The sequence below is a fragment of the Bufo bufo genome, chromosome 4 (assembly GCF_905171765.1).
Source record: "Bufo bufo chromosome 4, aBufBuf1.1, whole genome shotgun sequence".
Lineage (NCBI taxonomy): Eukaryota > Metazoa > Chordata > Amphibia > Anura > Bufonidae > Bufo > Bufo bufo.
In genome coordinates, this window is record NC_053392.1 from 95,769,818 (window position 1) to 95,791,212 (window position 21,395).

The following is a 21,395-nucleotide window of genomic DNA, read 5'->3' on the forward strand; positions in this document are numbered from 1 at the left end:
GAAGAGACAAAAATTCCAAAGTATAGAAGCATGTAACAAACACTGTTAAAATGCCCAAACCAGGGTTTCGTCCGGAAGAAGCCAATAGTGGGTGAAACCCTGGGGCAGACATTTTAACAGTGTTTGCTACATGCTTTTATACTTTGGACTTTTGGGAGTATAAATTATTTAACTGTCCCAGTCAGTCTGCTTATTCCGCCTAGTGACTCCCTGCTGGATAAGATATAACACTGCATGATGTGAAAACCTATGAGCAAGTGAACATCTATTCTGCGCTTAGCTGGGAGTAACTCCCTACCGATGGTGTGGCAAGCAGTGATTGAGAGACATCTGTGACGGGCGTGTATGTGGAGTCGCTGGAAGGAGATACAGGACTGAATAGGAGGCCTTCTTACCCTCGATCTCTTCTGAGGTGGTGGTGGGGAGTCCCCAAGATCTCTGTGTTAGGCCTCTGTGTCGCCCGTGGTCGTGCTGCGAACCGCAAATTGCGGTCCGCAATGCACGGGCACCGACCGTGGGCCAGTCGCATGCGGATCGCGACCCCATTCACTTAAATGGGTTTCGCGATCCCTCTGTTCCGCAAAAAGATAGAACAAGTTCTATCTTTTTGCGGAACGGAAGAACGGAACCCCATAGAAGCACTCCGTAGTGGTTCTGTTCCGTGGTTCCATTCCGTTCAGCACCACATCTCCGGATTTTCGGACCCATTCAAGTGAATGGGTCTGAATTCATGATGCGGAATGCACACTGCCGTTGCCCCTGGTATTGCAGACCCGCCGTATGTGGGGCGTAATATGGCCACGGGGAACACACAGTCATGTGCAAGAGGCCTTACTGTGTTACTATTGGAAGAGACTTTTAGAGTCAGAGATACTTTTGCTTTTTTTGACACAGTGTGAACAGGCACATTGGACCTGCTTCTAATCTCGTAGTGCTCCTATTCTTCCATAGCGGATCACTGCCCAACTAATCATATATATTTAGAGGTCTTAGAACACGCGTGGACAGAGAGGGAGTCTCCTGGCCCGCAGGCACGCTGCTGAAGAGAGACCATCACTGGCTGGTAGGCCTTATGCAGCACTGAAAAGCTATTCATCACAACTGCTATTACTTTCATACGTTTGCTTTTTTGATCTTAAATTAAGACTTCAGTAAAGTTCAGTTAAAGCCAGTGGAGTTGAGTTTGTCGCCAGTGCACAGTAATACAAATCCACAACAAAATCCATAGCAAACTCTGAATGTACAACCCCAATTCCAAAAATGTTGGGTCGCCATGTAAAATGTAAATATATGTAAATAAAAACAGAAGGCAATGATTTGCAAATCTCATAGACCCATATTTTATTCACACTAGATCATAGAATACATATAAGATGTTGAATGGGAGACATTTTACCATTTCATGACAAAATTAACTCATTTAGAAAATGATGGCAGCAACACATCTCAAAAAAGTTGGGGCAGGGGCCTGTCTACCATCCTTTTAACAACAGTCTGTAAAGTCTGGTAATTAAGGAAACCAATTGCTGCAGTTTTGGGAGAGCAATGTTGTCCCATTCTTGTCTGATTTAGGATTCTAGCTTTTGACCAGTTCTGTGTTTTGTCTGATTTTTCATTTTTATGATGCACCAAATGTTTTTTGTTAGTGAAATGTCTGGACTGCAGGCAGCCAGTTCAGCACTCAGACCTGTCTTCTGTGAAGCCATGCTGTTGTGATGGATGCAGTATGTGGTTTACCATTGTCTTGTGAAATATGCAAGGCCTTCAATGAAATAAGTTTTGTCATGTTGACATATGGCTTCTTCTTTGCATGATTCAGCTTTAAAGGGTAACTGTCGTATTTTTTTTTTTTTGGGGAGTATTGGATTGTGGTGTGTAATATCTCCTTGGTGGCCCTATTTCAACTTTTCACTGTGTATTCAATTACCCCTTAATACCCCTGTGCTTAAAATAGGGTTGCTAGGCATGGTCCGTCTATCTGTTGAAGGACGGAGGACGCTGCGTGCAGGGTCAGATTACTGACAGCCAGGGACTGTAAGTAAATGGTTAAAGCCAGGTCCTCCCCAGCAGCTGATAACAGTGCCTGGGCTGTGTGCACTTCTCCCTGTCCCTGCGCTTGGCAGACGCTCCCTCACTCAGCAGAGCTGGAGAATGCAGAGTTGGAGCAGCGCAGACCAGGGAAGGGAGATCTGCCGTCTGCTCAGTGTATACATGAAAGCAACATGTGGCAAGAGGACCCCTTTGTGCTGCAGGAGATTAAGGCCTCTTTCACACTACAGTATGTCCATTTCAGTGTTTTGCGTTCCGTTTTTCACGGATCCGTTGTCCCGTTTTTGGGTTCCGTTGTGTCTCCGTTTCTGTTCCGTTTTTCCGTTCCGTTTTTCCGTATGCCATATACAGTATACAGTAATTACATAGAGAAAATTGGGCGGGGCATAACATTTTCAATAGATGGTTCAGCAAAAAACGGAACGGAAACGGAAGACATACGGATGCATTTCTGTATGTGTTCAGTTTTTTTTGCGGACCCATTGACTTGCATTGAGCCACGGACCGTGATTTGCGGACAAACATAGGACATGTTCTATCTTTTCACGGCACGGAAAAACGGAAATACGGAAACGGAATGCATACGGAACACATTCCGTTTTTTTGCGGACCCATTGAAATGAATGGTTCCGTATACGGACCGTATACGGACCGCAAAAAACGGACCGCAAAACGGAAAAAAAAAACGGTAGTGTGAAAGAGGCCTAACCCTTTAGTGGGGAGGGCTCTGGTTGCTGACACTTTTGGGGGGCTATTGTTACTGGCTAGTAAGGGTAGGCGGGATTAGCCTCAGGGTGAGGGCAGTGGCGGCCATCTTAACTGAATAGTGAAATTGCAGTTTTATGCAGACTGGTTGCTAAGGGCTGAATCTTATTAAATATGGGGTAAGTCAGTCTAATAGTAACTGATTCTGGAATATCATGTTATTAGTAACTACATATATGAAAATTGAAATTAGGGTCTAAATGTGACAGTTATCCTTTAACTTGCATTTGTGGATTGCACGGCGAACTGTGTTCACAGACAATTATTTCTGAAGTGTTCCTGAGTCCAAGCAGTGATTTCATTTACAGAATCATGCCTGTTGTTAATGCAGTGCTGTCTGAGGGCCTGTAGATCTAAAGCATCCAATATTGACCATTTGTATGTCCTTTGCACACATGGATTACTCAAGATTATCTGAATATTTTCATGATATTATGTGCTGTAGATGGTAGGTATTCAAAGTCTTTGCAATTTTACATTGGGGAACATTTTTCTCACAGATTGGTGAACCTCTGCCCATCTTTGCTTCTGAGAGACTCTGCCTGTCTAACATGCTCTTTTTATACCCAATCATGTGCCTTAGTAACAATCAAGTTCTAAATGAGTTTCTTTTTTTTCATGAAATGGTAAAATGTCTCACTTTCAGCATCTGATATGTGTTCTATGATCTATTGTGAATAAAATATGGGTTTTCTGAGATTTGGAAATCATTATGTTACATTTTTATTTACTGTTATTTACATTTTACACAGTGTCCCATTTTTTTGGAACTAGGGTTGTAATACATGCAGATTTTGCAGCGGATAAGTAACTGAATTTGTGGCAAAGTTCACAACATATCATAGAAATCAAGGAAAGCAGACAATCCCTTTAACCCTTTCAGGACCCTTTTTACCTTTAAGGACCAGGCCATTTTTTGCAAATTTGACATGTGTCACTCTATGTGGTGATAACTTTAAAACACTTTTACTTATCCAAACCATTCTGAGACTGTTTTCTCATCACATATTGTCCTTCATAACAGTGGTAAATTTAATTCAAAATATTTCATTTTTATTTATAAAAAAAAATACAAAATTTACCAAACATTTTTCAAAATTACAAAATTTACAAAACAATTTTCAAAATTTCAATTTCTCTGCTTTTAAAACAGATAGTGATACCTCCTAAAATAGTTATTACTTTACATTTACCATATGTCTACTTCGTGTTTGGATCATTTTGTAAATGACATAAATGACATTTTCTTTTTTTGAGATGTTAGAAAGCTTAGAAGTTTAGAAGCAAATCTTAAAATTTTTAAGACAATTTCCAAAACCCAATTTGTAAAGACCAGTTCAGGTCGGAAGTCACTTTGTGGGGCTTACATAATAGAAACCACCCATAAATGGCCCCATTTTAGAAACTACACCCCTCAAGGTGTTCAAAACTGATTTTACAAAAATTCTTAACCCTTTAGGTGTTCCACAAGAATTACAAGAAAATGTAGATGAAATTTCAGAATGTCAAGTTTTTGGAAGATTTTCCATTTTAATCAATTTTTTTCCAGCCAATCAAAACTCAATATTTATTTACCCTTATTCTGTAGTTTACAAAAACACCCCATATGTGATCGAAAACTACTGTACGGGCACACGGCAGGGCGCAGAAGAAAAGGAATGCTATATGGTTTTTGGAAGGCAGATTTCACTGGGAAGTTGCCATGTCACATTTGAAGCCCCCTCTGATGCACCCCTAGAGTAAAAACTCTAAAAAAGTGACCCCATTTTGGAAACTATGGGATAAGGTGGCAGTTTTTTTAGTACTATTTTAGGGTACATGTAATTTTTAGTTGCTCTATATTACACTTTTTGTGAGTCAAGGTGACAAAAAATACTGTTTTGGCATCGTTTTTATTTTTTGTTTTTTACAATGTTCATCTGGTCAGGTTAGATCATGTGCTATTTTTAAAGAGCAGGTTGTTACGGATGCGACAATACCAAATATGACAAACATTGTTTGTTTCAGTTTTACATAATAAAGCATTTAAAAATATATATATTTTTAGTGTCTCCATATTCTGAAAGCCATAGTTTATTTTAATTTTTTTGGGCGACTGTCTTATGTAGGGGCTAATTTATTTTGGTATGAGGTGACAGTTTTAGTAGTACTATTTTATGGTGCATATGACTTTATGATCACTTACTATTACACTTTTTGTGATGTAAGTTGACAAAAAATAGCTTTTTTGACAGTTTTTATGGTGTTCACCTGAGGGGTTAGGTCATGTGATATTTTTATACAGTAGGTTATTACGGCCGCGGAGATACGTAATATGTATACTTTTTTTTATTTATTTAAGTTTTACACTAACAGCATTTTTGAAACAAAAAAAATCATGTTTTAGTGTCTCCATATTCAGAGAGGCATAGTTTTTTTTATTTTTTTGGGCTATTGTCTTAGCTAGGGTCTATTTTTTTGCGGGATGAGATGACGGTTTGATTGTTACAATTTTGTGGTGCGTATGACTTTTTGATCGCTTGGTATTACACTTTTTGTGATGTAAGGTGACAAAAAATGGAATTTTCTTTACACATTTTTTTTTTTTTTTTTACGGTATTCACTTGGGGGGTTAGTTCATGTGATATTTTTATACAGCAGGTTCTTACAGATGCGGCGATATCTAATATGTATACTTTTTTTATTTATTTAAGTTTTGCATAATAATCATGTTTTAGTGTCTCCATATTCTGAGAGCCATAGTTTTTTGGTTTTCTTTGCCCGATTGTTTTATGTAGGGGCTCATTTTTTGCGGAATGAGGTGACAGTTTGGTACTATCTTGGGGGGAATACGCATTTTTGATCACTTGGTGTTGCACTTTTTGTGATGTAAGGTGACAAAAAATTGGTTGTTTTAGCACAGTTTTTATTTTATTTTTTCTAGGGCGTTCAGGTGAGGAGGGGAACATGTTATATTTATATAGAGACGGTCGTTACGGACGTGGCAATACCCAATATGTCTTTTTTTTTCACAATTTTATGTGTTTTATTTTGTTTTGTTTTTTTCTTACTTGAAACTTTCTTTTCTTATGAAAAACCTTTTTTTTTCCTTTTTATTTTTGACTCACTATGGGACTTCAACTTCTGGGGTCTGATCCCCTCTGCTTATGCATTACAATACAATCTGTATTGTAATGCATTGGCTGTCAGCTTTTATGCTGACAGCCTGCCTGTGAGACCTAGCCTAAGGGCTGGATCTCACAGGCTTCCGTAGGAGGCAAGCCCCGATGCCTATGGAAGGCATCAGGCTTGCCTTCTCTGCCATTGTGTCCCCGCTGGAGATGAAAAGGGCACCCTTACCCTCCGCAAACACTCTGAATGCTGCGGTCAACTTTGACTGCGGCATACAAGGGGTTAATACACCAGCATGGGTGCCTTTACCGATGCTGGCGTATGCAGCAGGGACCCGGCTGTCAGTGACTGCCGGGTCCGTGCTGCTGATCGGGCGGGCGCAGCTCCTGCACCCGCCCGATCAGCCTGCCGTACATGTACGTCCCTGGTCCTTAAGTCACGTCCAGCTGTGACGTACATGTACGGCAAGGGTCCTTAAGGGGTTAAAGGAGTTTTCAAGGAGTAGAATAGTGAAGACCTATCATCAGGATAAGTCATCAATATTAGATTGGCGGGGGTCTGACTCCCAGCACTTCCACTGATCAGCTGTTTGAAGAGGCCATGGGTTCCAGTGAACACCACAACCTCTTCCTAGGTCACTGACGTCATGGTTATTAGTCACATAGCCTATGTGCAGCTTAGTTCCATTTAAGTGAATAGGCAGGGGCTATTATCAAGCACGGCCACTATACAGTATACAGTGCTATGCTTGGTGAGCCATGAGGAGGCAGTAGGCAGTAGTCTCTTCATACAGCTGAACAGTGGGGTGTTGGGAGTCAGACCCCATTAATCAGGTATTGATAACCTATACTGAGGATAGGTCATCAATATTATGCTTCTGGAAAACCCCTTTAATTTAATTGTCTGTATAATGACCATTCATCAACGAATCCCTCTGTGTCTCACCAGGAATTCTTTTCCTCCTAGTCTCCCAACCATCCATCCATTTCCCATACTCTGTAAAGAGTCCAACTTTGAATTCTGGATCGCTTTTCTGGTAAAAAAAAAACAAAATAAAAATAGTATAAATAAGATAAGCGCTAAACCTGGCCATACACATGTTACTCGCCACTGCCACATATTTTAGCTTGAGCGTGCAAGTTTATTTGAATAGAGAGAGGTGAGCAAGTCGCTGAATCCAACATACTTGATCCCTCTTTCCCAAGACATGTGCTATGCTATTGGCTAGTAATCAAGATGATCTTTACAAAGATCATGAACTGAGCCCAATGATATCGGTGTGCACAGTTGTCTTTCCTCTCATATGGATGAGCAGCTAAAAAATGCTGCCACACACAGTATTGGTCATGACATTTTTGGGGGCCAGAAAAGATCTAAAAAATGCCTGACTTTTTGAAGTTTTTTGCAGTCCGCAAACAGCCGATCCGCAAAAAACGGAAGCCGCCTGTGTGCCTTCCGCAATTTACGGAACGGGCGGCCCATTGTAGAAATGCCTATTCTTGTCCGCAAAACGGACAAGAATAGGACATTCTATATTTTTTTTGCGGGGCCACGGAACGGAGCAACGGATGCGGACAGCACACGGAGTGCTGTCCGCGTCTTTTGCGGCCCCATTGAAGTGAATAGGTCCACAGCCGAGCCGCAAAAAACGCGTCTCGAATGCGGACCACAACAACGGCCGTGTGCATGAGGCCTTAATCAGTGTTTTTCTAGTGCATTTCGAGTCGTTTTTGCCCATATAGTGTGTTTCAACACCGGGTGTTTTTAATGGCGTTCCTATACAGAGGAAAGTATGTTACCCCCCTGTAATGTCATTTCCTCTGTAACACTCTATGGGAGAAAAAGCACTAGTAAAAAAAATGACATAAAATTATTTAAAAAGCACCAGCACATATTGTACATGCATTTTTTTAATCTGCAAAAACAAATTTAAAAAACAGTGAAGGTCTGTGGTAGAAAATCACCAAACAGAGGTGAAAAAACACCAGGCCCAGAACATGCTGGCATTTGAAAAAAAACACCATTGACCCGAAAAAAGGCACCTCAATGGTGAAAAAATACCACCACAAAGAAAAAAAATGCATTTAATGCTTACTTGTCCATGCAACATCTGGAAATGGCGTAGTTGCCTAAAAATGTGGCAAAATATGCCAGCAAAAAAAGTACCAAAAAAAGCGCGAAACAATATAAACAATACTAAAGTAAAAACTCACTTTTAAAAGATTTTCTGCCACAGCAAACCAGTCATCAGTAGCAAATAACACCTGCAAAAATGAATGTATAATGTTATTGTAGTTTGGAAATGCATACCCGACCATGTAATAAGCAAGACACATTCATTTTACTTCATTTTATAAATGGCAATAGGTTTTCCTGTTTAGAAGATTCTAATTGTACTTATAGCAGGACTCATAAATCAATTGCCCACTTAATGCTAGACTATGGGAAGAGAACATATACATGGTCATAGGTAGCAGAAGTCAAGTTCAAGTGTGCAGCAGGTTAATGTTTCACTTCACTTTCCTCTGTTTGCAGTTTTTTGGGATCACTGGACAGAATACTCTGTACCCTTGTGTTTACAAGGGAGATTCTGTACTAGTCTATCATTTATCATCTCTTAATAACTGGTGTCTGCTAGAACAGGTCCACATTAACAGCTTGGTCTAAATGCACTTCAGAATAAAAAACAAACAAAACAAAAACAGCATAGTATGGATAAGTCAGGGTTAACACCTTGACTTAGCCCCTTTAGAATGCTAGGAGATGGACCTGGTTCCAACCCTAGTTAGTTGAGAATCTGAGCTTAGCAGAGGAAGAGAGAGGACCTACATATGCTTACTCCCCGGAACTAGGCCTGAACTCAGGGAATCATCACCTTCTACAGCTAAAGCACAACTGCTTTAAGTGCTTCAGAGACAGGAAAAGCTGGAAGGTCCCGATTCTACAAGATTATTCACTGGAGTCAGTCAGCAAGGTATCATACTAGTCTATGGCAGAAAGAGAGACGTTACTGCGTTCAGAAGGAATATTGCTAACACACCCTACCACACTTTGAGACATTTTGGCAAGCCGTATCTCAATTCTGTACCTCTCAGACTGGGAATTACAGAAACACCTACTAAGAACCTCATTGCCAGCCTTAGGTTCTGCAGAGAGACTTTGGAGAGACAGAGAGGGTTAGCACCAAAACAGCCATCATTGCTGCTCTCCATACGCTATTGGGGAAGATTTGCAGTGTCAACTGCTCGGAACTATGCCTTGATACTGTTAGATGTACTACTACTCCTATCCGGCACTTTAGTAAAGAGAGACTTATTTATTTATTACCACTGGCCTGTTTACTGACTCCTCAACCATTCGGCAGCCACTTAATCCCCACTCCTGCCTTGCACCTTGCCGAAACACCCAACAACAATGGCACCCCAACATCAGGGTGTGCCTTGAAAGAAGAAAAGGTGTGCCCTCCTGTCACTGCACGACCCTTGGGGTATCGTTGTGAGGATTGCCAATGTGACCCATGTGTACAACTATCATTTCTGGATCTACTACCACTCCCATCCTCCTCACAGCACTACCCCACAGGCTTTTGCACTATAAGTTCATATTATACCTCAGTATGCCCCAAAGTTTATATAGAAAGATATAGAATTTTTTTCTGATTCCATGTGAATAGGGGCATGCTCCATCAGATGCTTTGTTTCTAGGGGAGAATATATCCATGTTACAATAGCGTAGGTAGGCATCATATGGCAGCACATGAGCAGCATGGAGCCATGGTGGTCTTTATCATGAATGGTCATCTGGAACAAGACAGTGCTACTGCATTCAAATTTGTCCTATGTCTTTAGGACAACCTCATCTCTAACCGAGGACCTACCACCAATTAGCTGATGGCCTATGGCCCAGCAGCGGAAACCACTGATTTGCAGGGAACGCTGCCAACGAATCACATTTCTCTTGCGGCAGTCGCAGGTATATATTACCTTGTATAGCCAACCATGTAATACATGGTCCCTAAGGTGAAGGAGTAGAGTGTGGTGTTCCGTTTGTGCTAATAAAGTTTATGGAGAGAGCTTGAAAAAAAAAATTAGGATGGAAATATTTATTTCACCACAGTGGAGGCAAAGATTATCAGCACCATTTGTCATGATTGGTTGAAATTCTTTTAGTTGGTCTCTATGATTAACTGTATCTTCTAGACTTAAAACGATAGTATCTCACCACAGACTACCCCTATCATATGGGATCAGCTGAGGGATGCAAACCTAGCACCAGACATGCTAGGATATAGCTGATTTTGCTGGGAGAAGCCCACCCAGAAATATACCGAATGTCCACCTCAGTAGCCTTTGCAGTACATGGGCAGCTGGAGTCCGCCATAGCGGTAGCTGCTGTCTAAGATCTAACTTTCCTCCACTGGGATGTATTCCTTGCTGTCACCTCTTAAGTGCACAAGAAGCACGCCATTCATTGTAATTTACCTTCCCTCCAACACTCTCGCAGGCCAGGTTATTCATCTGTACAAATTCTGGAGCACGTTGTTCACCTTCATGTTCTCTTGTTGATGAAGACATCTTGGTGGTTCTTACAACATAAAGCAAACCATTAATTTTAGCACAGGTGGAAGATTCCTCATATAAACAGAATTATTAATAATTAGTAATGAATTGTGTCTAAAGCTCTAACTTAAAGGGGTTGTTTACCCACAAGCAGACTCCCCCAACGTGGCTGCATATGGGGAGGGAATCATACCTAACTGCTTCTTGCCGTTGGTTTCCAGCACTGCAGTTCTCTGGTCTCCCCACATCATTACCCAGTTTGATGCAGGTCACTGGCCACAGCAGTGATGAGTTCCCCATGTGTTACTTCACTGGAGACTGCTTTTCTGCTTTTTAGGTTGACGGTTAAAGTTGTGGTAGTCTGAGATCCACATCACGTGTCAGGCTGCACTCCTGGCCTTCCCCGATAATTTACTATACTTTTCACTGCAACTCGATTAGGGTATATTCAGAAGATGTTTTTTGGAGGAGGTTTCTAGGCAGATTTTCCTGCAGGTTTTTCAGCCAAAGCCAGAAGTGGATATAAGAAGAAGGAGAAATATAAGTCAGTCTTTATATTCCTTATTCCTTTTTAATCCACTTCTGGCTTTGGCTGAAAAATCTGCAGGAAAATTTGCCTCGAAACCTCCTGCAAAGAAGTCTGTGTGAACCTACTCTCAGACAGTGGAAAGAGCCTTGAGCAGAGGCAGAACTATTGCCATAGCAGCTGCTGCCCGACCCCCACACACAATCAACTTGTGCCTTCTCATCTCCTTGCAGGGCCCGGTGGGGAACTTCACTAGGCCGGAAGGAGCCAAACGTATTGGGCCCCCTCTCCTAGTCACTTGGTTTCCGGTGCCGCTACACTCAGTTGTATCTGCGTCCTTAGGGCACAGATACAGTTGAACAGCTGGCAGTGCTGTAGGGAGAAGGGACCCATTAGTTCCATCCCCCGCCATGTTTTGCCTCTTCTAATGTTCCGCAGGAGCAGAATTGGCTCCAGAAGAGGCAAGGTCTGCATCACTGTGGGACATTGTGGGGCTGGGAACAGGTGAATATGCTCATACTCTGTGTGGTGTGTGTCTGTCAAAGCAGGCAGAAGGCACAATGGACCGTCACTACAAAATGTGTCCCCGTCACTACAAAAGTGTCACTTGGTGTGCTGTCGTCCCTCCTAATTATGGGGAAGTTGTTATATGTCAGTTTTATAAAATGTCATGTAATGCAATGCTATGTGTTTCCCTGTTACTATGACACTTGCATGTACAGGCCTGCTAGGGGTGTCATTCCAGCTTCTAGTCATTAGAGGGAGCTAGGGAGCCCTAGTTTATATAAGGCCCAGTCAGGGAAGTAGAAGGCAGACGGAGTCTAGTGTCTGTAATCTACAGTTGGAGATTAGACAATGTCTGAGACAAGTCCAGGCCTGAAGCCTGCTGTCCAGGAGAAGATTCCCTCCTGAATTCCCATATGCAGAAACAGGAATATGTTAGCTCAAGAGCCTGAGGAAGTTTCCAGAAGCTGAGAGAGACAGAGGCAAAGATCAGGAAAGCAAGAGGTACTCAGAAAGACAGAGGAGGTACTTATTAAAGCTATAGCCAAGGATATAAAGCCAGAACTAGGTTAATGGGCCTTGGTGAAGATATGCTATATTCCAGGATCAGACAGAATTAGAGTGCAAGCTCCTGTGCTGCAAGTCCTGTGTTCAACACTCTGTAATCACCTTGCTGTAACTGAATTGCCTGCATCGACCGAATTGCAAAATCGACTGTATGCCAAGGAACTGCGATTCCAATATTGTCTCTGCTTGAAAACTACTAAAGTTGGAGTTCTGTTTTAATACTACGTTTCCTCAATTTATTCCTGCATCCGCAAACGGCGTGCCACCGTTTACTTGGCACTGGCGTCACGAACTATTTCTACCTATACCTGCCCTTGCAGAGAGTCAGCTGTACCAGGTTAGTGTATATTGCACTACATCACCCAGAAACACCTATTGCACACAACTTGAGTACGCTGCACATCTCTTTTGGCGTCACGAACAGGATACGCACGCTTTCTAGTGCAAGAAGCGTGAACTTTGTGCCTTATACAGTTGCCCTGTGACCAAAGTGACAATTTGCCTGTTTTATTCAAGTGGACTTTGTGGACTGAAAATCATACCCAAAGTGTACCAAAAACCTCTAAAAAGCGCTGTGCAGTGTTGCGCTACACAGAGGAAGAAAATCGCCGCATTGGAGTGTGGTTTTGTGGACTTTTTACAATCCTGCTTGCTGTCAGTGAACAGACAGCGTTTCTTGCTAAAAATGGCCGCTGAGCTTGCTGAATTTACTGCTGCGTCATCTTCATCCCGAAAAGGCGGGAAAAATTGGCGCCTTTCTGAGGAAAAAGCGGGAAGGAGTTCAAGGCCAGGCGCCACTGCTTATCTGGACATTTGCATGTCTGCCAGCATGGACACCGCCTTCCATATACTGGAATACCTGGGGGGCGGCCTCCCAAGTGCAATGGGAGGAGCTGGCTGCTTTAATTGATGTGACCCGATCGCTCTCCTCAGAAGGATCGAGCATGTTGAAAAGTGAGCATCATTGTGCTGCAATGTCGACGCCTGAAATACCGCAAGTGCCTGATGTTGGTGTAGAGCCAGAGGAGGCTCCACCGGCCTACGCTCCGGGACCGGAGCAACCCGCCTGCCGCCCAAGGGAGAAAGAACCCGAGCCCTACTATGGCTCGTGGAGAGACTTTTTCCAACCATCTTTCAAATGGTCCTCCCTGATGGCGGAGATCCAAGAGGCCGCTATAAAGCGGAATACAAAGACCAAAATCCTCTATGAGGAACTAACTAAGACAATACATGAGAAGCATACGTACACCCAACCCCGCCTGGAAAGGAGAAAGGGAGTGGTGCTGTCATTTGACAAATCCCGTGGCTACGGGTTCATCCAAGACTATCTTACTGGCAGAGACCTCTATGTGAATCGAAGGTCTGTCAAAAGAGACTACCTCCCTTCTTACCAGCATAGCCTCCGCGAGGGAGAGGAAGTGGAATACACCCCTGCCGAGAGCCTGCGAGGCCCTTATGCCACTGCCGTGACCCGTCCCAAGCGAGAACCTGAGGACTGGGAGGCAGAAGAAGGAGAAGACTACTCTGGCTGCGAGCGGGAACCTGAACGCTCTCCAGAGCCGGCCCATCACGCCTTTCAGGAGCGGAGCTCCTTCATTGGGCCTAATGTCTTCTGGCAGCCAACCGTGTTGGAGAAATGGGTGAGCCCCTATCCTTCCCCCGAGCTGCCTCGTCGGGAGAAGACCATACAAGATATGGAAAACTTGAAAGGACTTCATGCTACCTTGGAGAACATCCGGAGGGGTCGGAGACCAGACGCATCGCCAGAACCTGCAGAGGCCGAGTCCGCGCCATCGGTGACTGTACCTGCGCCGGCGGCGCCAGCAGATGACAGCGACTCCGACACAGAGAGCATCGGTGAGCAGATCGTCCGGCTGGAGGAGAAGTTGCGGGAGTTGCGCAAGATACACACCGCCAGGATCCGGACACCGCCAAGGAAGGATGAGGTAAGGGTGCCTGTCACCACCCGTAGACCGCCTTCTGTTGCCACCGCTCCGTCAGTGCCCCAGACCGGACCCGCGATTGCCGTAAACTGCTGCACCCAGAGCACCGGACCGCTTGCTGCGGCGGTGCCAAGCACGTTACACCCTGCAGTGATCATGCCAGGACCGGCACGGTCCACCAGAGGGTTCACCCCTAGGCCTATGGGGCCAATACCTATTAGGGGCCCCTTTACTCTACAGCTGCCCCCTGACACTGTTATGTGGGCACACCCTCCTGTAGAAGAATACTACAGACGATACCTGCCAGCGGAGCCAAGTGGTTATGATATGCCACTGTAATCAGCCTGCTAGGCCTTTGATTTATTTCCTCAATGAATGAGGGTATTAACCCTTCCAGGACAGGAGTCCTACGTTTCTGGTCCTTTGTTGCGGCTGCCAGTTTGTCCACGGCTCAGTGGTAGGTGTTGACCACTGAAATCACAAAGTCAGCAAGGCCACGTTTGTTTCCAGGATCTCCTGCCTGCTTTTGCTACCCCACGCCAAGTTGTGCCTGTTCCTTTAGTTGCACCTTTTACCCTTCACCCCCTTTTCAGGTTGATCAGGGGTATTACAGCACTTGTCTATGCTGTCCTTTTATTGTGCAACTTCATACTAAGGAACCGTGCCCGGAGACAGACTCAAAAGTACCTGAGCCTCTGAGATTCTTACTCTTTTAAAAGTATTGTTACCAGAGATGGACTCCACCGCATGAGAGCCTCTGTGATTTAATAAGAAATAACCTGGGTACGGACTCATGTTTGTTCTTTGAGCCTCCAAGAACTTTTATACTGTTTTATCCATTTTGCTGTTCTATCATGGACTTATTCATTGTCATGGACTATCCTGGTTATAATGTTACGCTGTGCCAGGTCAGCGCCCCCGTTCCATTCACTATCCTGAGAGAAGAGAACGACGCCCCTTGTCACTACCCTTCACTTTTGCCAAGTGGACCTGATATGAATGTAAATGCAGATGAATTACATGTATGTATGCCTGCATGTCTCTATTTTCTATTTCAGGTAGAGATTCCAGTTGGGCGACCCATGATGGAGTACGAGGTCGTACTCAGCTTAAAGCAGTGGGGTATGTAGTGTACGGGGACTGTAATACCCGTCACTACAAAAGTGTCACTTGGTGTGCTGTCATCCCTCCTAATTATGGGGAAGTTGTTATATGTCAGTTTTATAAAATGTCATGTAATGCAATGCTATGTGTTTCCCTGTTACTATGACACTTGCATGTACAGGCCTGCTAGGGGTGTCATTCCAGCTTCTAGTCATTAGAGGGAGCTAGGGAGCCCTAGTTTATATAAGGCCCAGTCAGGGAAGTAGAAGGCAGACGGAGTCTAGTGTCTGTAATCTACAGTTGGAGATTAGACAATGTCTGAGACAAGTCCAGGCCTGAAGCCTGCTGTCCAGGAGAAGATTCCCTCCTGAATTCCCATATGCAGAAACAGGAATATGTTAGCTCAAGAGCCTGAGGAAGTTTCCAGAAGCTGAGAGAGACAGAGGCAAAGATCAGGAAAGCAAGAGGTACTCAGAAAGACAGAGGAGGTACTTATTAAAGCTATAGCCAAGGATATAAAGCCAGAACTAGGTTAATGGGCCTTGGTGAAGATATGCTATATTCCAGGATCAGACAGAATTAGAGTGCAAGCTCCTGTGCTGCAAGTCCTGTGTTCAACACTCTGTAATCACCTTGCTGTAACTAAATTGCCTGCATCGACCGAATTGCAAAATCGACTGTATGCCAAGGAACTGCGATTCCAATATTGTCTCTGCTTGAAAACTACTAAAGTTGGAGTTCTGTTTTAATACTACGTTTCCTCAATTTATTCCTGCATCCGCAAACGGCGTGCCACCGTTTACTTGGCACTGGCGTCACGAACTATTTCTACCTATACCTGCCCTTGCAGAGAGTCAGCCGTACCAGGTTAGTGTCTATTGCACTACATCACCCAGAAACACCTATTGCACACAACTTGAGTACGCTGCACATGGGGGCACAGCAGGCAGGATGCTGGAGGCACTGTATACAGTGAGGCACTATATACAGAGGGGCACAGCAAGTAGGGGGACTATATAAAGAAGGGCACAGCAGGCAGAAGGCATTATATATAGGGGGCACAACAGGCAGGAAGCACTATAGACAGGAAGCACATACTGTAGTACAGGGGCCAGAGGCAACAGCCTCTATATACCGGTGGCACAGGCTATAATACAGGGGGCACTGGCAAGAGGCACTATAGATTGTAGGCACAGGCAGGAGTTACTATATAAAGGGGGCACAGACTATAATACAGAGAGCAAGAGGCACTATATACAAGGGGAAATGAGAGTGGGACACAGAGCATGTGTCACTATTTTGCTATAGAGAGGCAATAAATTTGTGGCACTACCATTAGGGGCACTGTGTGTGTGGCACTTTATTTTCAGGGGGCATAGTAAGTGACATCGCTGTATTCAGAGGTGCTGTGTATTCTGCTATTATATTTAGGGCAGAGTGTGTGGCACTAAGTGGTGTTTGTGTTACCATGTAGGGTGCCGGGTGCCCATGTGTTGGTAAAGCAAGAAGCTTAAGACATCTGGGTGGCAAACTCTGCGGAGACAACTCTTAACTGGGAGAAGTCATCATAGTGGTCTGAACTGGATGGTAAATAACGCTGGAGGAGATGACAACAGTAGGTCACTTAATGTAAATGCAGCTTTATTAGTTTCAAACAGCATAGACTGACTGCTTACACGTTTCACATCTTAGGCAAGTGAATAGTTTGAAATGGATAAGAAGTGAGTGGATTTTTCTAAAACTAGATGTGCCAAAAGTGAGGCAAATTTTCATGCATTTTACAAAAAGTTCTAGGTGCAATCACATTAGAAAATGTTAAAAAAATGTTTTGTAATATTACTGATATGATTAGTTTCCAAGGGTGGCCAGAATAATGGATAATGCAGCAAAATCTGCTGTTGTTTCTTTGCTTCCATGACCCCTGAAGGATGGATTATGGTGGCCTATAGAATGCAGTAAACCAATCACCCCTGGATTACCCCAAAATTACAGTTCTAGCATACTAGTTCCATTGCTATGTGCTGCTGCCTCAAACCTTAGCCACATCTTCTATTGTGGAATCCACATGTCTAGAAAAACGAATTACAAATCTCACCCAATTCTACTAAAAGGAGCAGAAAACAGCAGATGTTGGCTCTTTTATTTAGATTGAATAATCGCCCCTTCACTTCAATGGGCAGCACAATCTTTTTGCCTGTCTTGCCACTTAGAAGATTGTCATTCGGTCTTACCTTATTCTTAGGGGTTGCTCATGCACTAGGATCCTCGGTGACTCTCAGTAATACCGTCTGCACTGGGAGATCACACTGGTTAAATAAATACAGGAACATACATTCCTCAACTAACCTGTCAATCATTTACCCTGGTTATTGATCCTCTTGCAAAAATGAATGTTAAAGAGATAATAGAATATTACAAGCATCACTAAACAACCACAATAAACACATAAAACACTCTAATGCGACAAAATGTGTGGTGTTAGCCACTCCTTAATGAGCAGAAACATTTCAGAGTCAGGGATCCACACTCACTGACATCTCACTGCCGAGAAGTGAATGGAGTGCGCACCGCACAAAAGGGCTAACCTCTCTATTCACTTCTAGGGGAGTTCCATAAATAGCGCATGCGCTTTCAGGGCCTAGTTCTAGAGGCTGGTGCGGGTCCTAGAGCTGGCTGCTAATTACCATAAGCCTCATTAACAGCCTAGTTCTGAGGAAAAGAGGAAAAACCCAACTTTCTCAAACTTTTCTTTCTCACCTCACTCCGTTTTGGTGGCACCAATATGCCACTCTGGCAACTCCACTGTCAAACTATTGATAGCATTACTTTCTCTCTACCAATCTATATCATCAATAAAATCATGAAGGAGAATATGAACATGGGAGGATTGGGTGACTTGTTTAAAATATCAAATGGTATCTGATACAGGTGATGAGAACTGTGTACTAAGAGGGTAATTTATTATCGTAGGTGTATTTGAAGCAATTTTTTAGACTGGAGTTGCTTTGTGCACTTGCACCAAATTTCTGAAGACAGCACTTGGGTTTATTAAATTTGTGATGTGATGTGATTTTGACACTGTCAGTGAAAGTACGTCAGAGGTTTGCCTGGCGTGGAGATGTGCCTTTTTAAAAAGTCGCACATGATAAGACATAAAAGTGTTCTAATCTGTAATCCCAACCAAATTTTTACTCCACTTTTAAAAATGGCGAGGCTCATCAAAAGTCACAAAATGACACCAACACTCACAAAAAATGCACAAGATGCAACATCATTTGTGACATTTTTACACCAAAAAGTGGTGTAGCAAATTTAATAAATGCCCTCCTAACTTAATGAGGTCACAAAAATAGAAAGAGATTTGGGGTCATTAACTAACATCCCTACGCTAGTTTTGGTATAAAGAAAAGTCACAAGACCCCTGTTTGCTACTTTGAAAACAATCATGCAGCATTTTATCACACAGGCGTATTTACTCCATCCTTGGGGGCCAGGCTGCGTCTCGTCATAAATTAGGCGCTTCCTCTAGCAGCACAAGGGCTATCCAGGACCTGCGTAAAAAGCCAGCCTTTGATAAATGGTCCCCATTGTCTACAGATTGATGTCAGGGGAGAATGGTAGGGCATCACGCACCTCAATGGGAAATAAGTCCAGAGAGTTAGGGTTTGCGGTGAACCAGTGTGCTGGCTTCTCCAGTCTCCCCTCTAGTAGCGTGCTGATGAATGGCCCCAGCTAGCTGTCCTACACTGTCTCTCAGAAGGCTAGTCCCCTGGCCAAAGGGCTAGTAGCTCAGGATCTGTAGCAGAGTATCCCCATCTCAGCATCTTCTTCTGGTCACTCATGCAGTCTGGCAGAGTCTCTCCTATTGAACGCTGGTTCCAATCTGCAGACCACTAGGGCCTCTGACTGCTTTACTTTAATACAGTTTCTAGCTGAACTAGTGGGAGCGGTGGAGTACAGAAACATTGTTGCAATTTGAGTCTGTCATAGACTTGTATTGAAAATAACAACCAAGAAGCAGACTGGCACTACTGGGACTGCTCTGCATATGGTGTTGTCAGTGCTTAGATCTCTAATCCCACATACCCCTTAGTGGTGTTTAGAGATGTCGCGAACATAAAATTTTCCGTTCGCGAATAGCGAACGCGAATTTTCGCAAATGTTTGCGAACGGGCAAACCGAGCGAACAGCCATAGACTTCAATAGGCAGGCGAATTTTAAAACCCACAGGGACTCTTTCTGGCCACAATAGTGATGGATAGCACAGAGGGCAAAATTACTACAAAGGTGGCACAGAGGGCATTATTACTACTACAAAGTGGGCACAGAGGGTAATACTACTACAAAGGGGGCCAGAGGGCAATACTACTACAAAGTGCAGTATTAGGGGGGCACAATGGGCATTACTACACTGGAGGGGGCACAATGAGCATTACTACTATACATGGGATACAATGGGCATTATAACTATGAAGTGGGCACAATGGGCATTACTACTGTGAAGGAGGCACAGTGGGCATTATTACTATGAAGGTGCACAATGGCAATTACTACTATGAAGGTAGCACAGATGGCATTACTACTGTGAAGGGGGCACAGAGAGCATTACTCTTGTAAAGTGGGTGGGCATAACTGTTATGGGGCACTGAGTGGGCATAACTACTCTGAAGGGGCACAGAGAGGGCCTTACAACTGTGAAGGGGCACAGATAGGGCATTACTACTTTGAAATGGGCACAGAGAGGACATAACTACTGTGAAGGAGGCACAAAGAGGGAATTACAACTGTGAAGGGGGCACAATGAAGTACTTTAAAGGGACACAATGTGGCCATAACTACTGTGAAAGGTGTACAGTGAAGGCATAACTACCTTGAAGGGGCACAATATGGGTATAACTACCATGAGAGGGCACATATCTGGACAAAACTACTGTGAAGGTTGTACAATGAGGGCAATACTACTGTAAAGGGGTACCATTTTTTTAAAGTATTCGTAGGGGGTGCCAGAGAAAGGACCTGCCCCGGGTGGCAAATCTTAAATATCAGTGACATTCATTCAGTGTAATTTTTTATTAGGCGGTGGTTGCGGCAGCGACATTACTTGCGCTATACCTCCTGTATAACGTGTGTGCATCCTAAATATCAGTGACATTCATTCAGTGAAATTTTTTATTAGCCGGTGGTGACAGCGACATTACCAGCGCCAAATCTCCTGTATAACGTGTGCGCATCCTAAATATGAGTGACATTCATTCAATGACATTTTTTTTTAGGCGGTGGTGGCAGCGACATTACTTGCGCTATACCTCCTGTATAACGTGTGCGCATCCTAAATATCTGTGACATTCATTCAGTGACATTACAATCGCTTTCGGCCAGGGACGCTACATTTCCCTGACAGAACACTGGGTGAACGTTGTGGAGGCCGAGAGCGAGTCGTACCCTGGGATGGCACAGGTGCTACCGACGCCAAGGATTGTGGGCCCTACTTCCATCAGGGTTTCCGCCGCCACCTACATTAGTGGCTGCAACCCCCCCTTCTCCTCCTCTGCCTCCTGGTCCACTTCCACCTCTGAATTATCATCTTTCAGCACCAGTCAGCCATCGGCCAGTAGCTGGAAGCAGTGTAGCACTGCAGTGAGGAAGCGGCAACAGGCCGTGCTGAAACTTATTTGCTTAGGTGACAAACAGCACACCGCCGCAGAGCTGTGGCAGGGGATAAAAGACCAGACTGAGCTGTGGCTCTTGTCCACAAAATTCTTTAAGTGGTCAGCTCGGTAGCAATCCCTCGTCCACAAATTTTTTTAAATGCTCAGCTCGGCAGCAGGCCCTCACCTACAATCTTTTACAGGGTCAGCTCACCTCCTGATGACGACAGCGAAGTCTTGCCTGGTACTCTGGCACACATGGCTGACTTCATGTTAGGCTGCCTTTCCCGTGACCCGCGCGGTATACGCATTTTAGACAACACGGATTACTGATTGTTCACCCTTTTCAACCCCAGCTACAAAGAGAACTTATCCTCTCTAATTCCTCTGGTGGAGAGGACAAGAAAAAGGGTGTTATTCCAGAAGGTCCTTGTTAAATAATTGCTTCACATTTTATAGGGCTGACATCAAAATGGATTGTCGACGTCACGGGGACGTGCGATCAGGCAGAAGTTATCTAGAGTCAACAAAGCGGAGGATGGACCTCACCCATAATGTTTTCGCTGGTGAGCTCACCTGCAGGCCCTCGCATATCTGTGACATACAGTGTACTTTTTGC

At 44.0% G+C, this 21,395-nt stretch overlaps 1 protein-coding gene across 2 annotated transcripts in view; it reads right to left on the reverse strand.

Annotated features, from left to right (window-relative positions):
- The window catches only part of ALLC (allantoicase), a 40,002-nt gene extending 22,537 nt beyond the window's left edge, over window positions 1–17,465 (reverse strand). Inside the window, exons 1-4 of one of the 2 annotated variants that reach the window (XM_040427541.1) lie at window positions 17,360–17,465; window positions 10,407–10,509; window positions 8,139–8,189; window positions 6,871–6,958 (exon numbers count right to left, since the gene is read on the reverse strand). In XM_040427541.1, the coding sequence (XP_040283475.1) occupies window positions 6,871–6,958; window positions 8,139–8,189; window positions 10,407–10,499 (232 nt within the window). In that variant the 5' untranslated portion in view covers window positions 10,500–10,509; window positions 17,360–17,465. Of the gene's footprint in view, window positions 1–6,870; window positions 6,959–8,134; window positions 8,190–10,406; window positions 10,510–17,359 lie in introns of those variants that run through there. The other variant, XM_040427542.1, reaches the window with a different exon arrangement.
- Window positions 17,466–21,395: the final 3,930 nt, after the last annotated feature.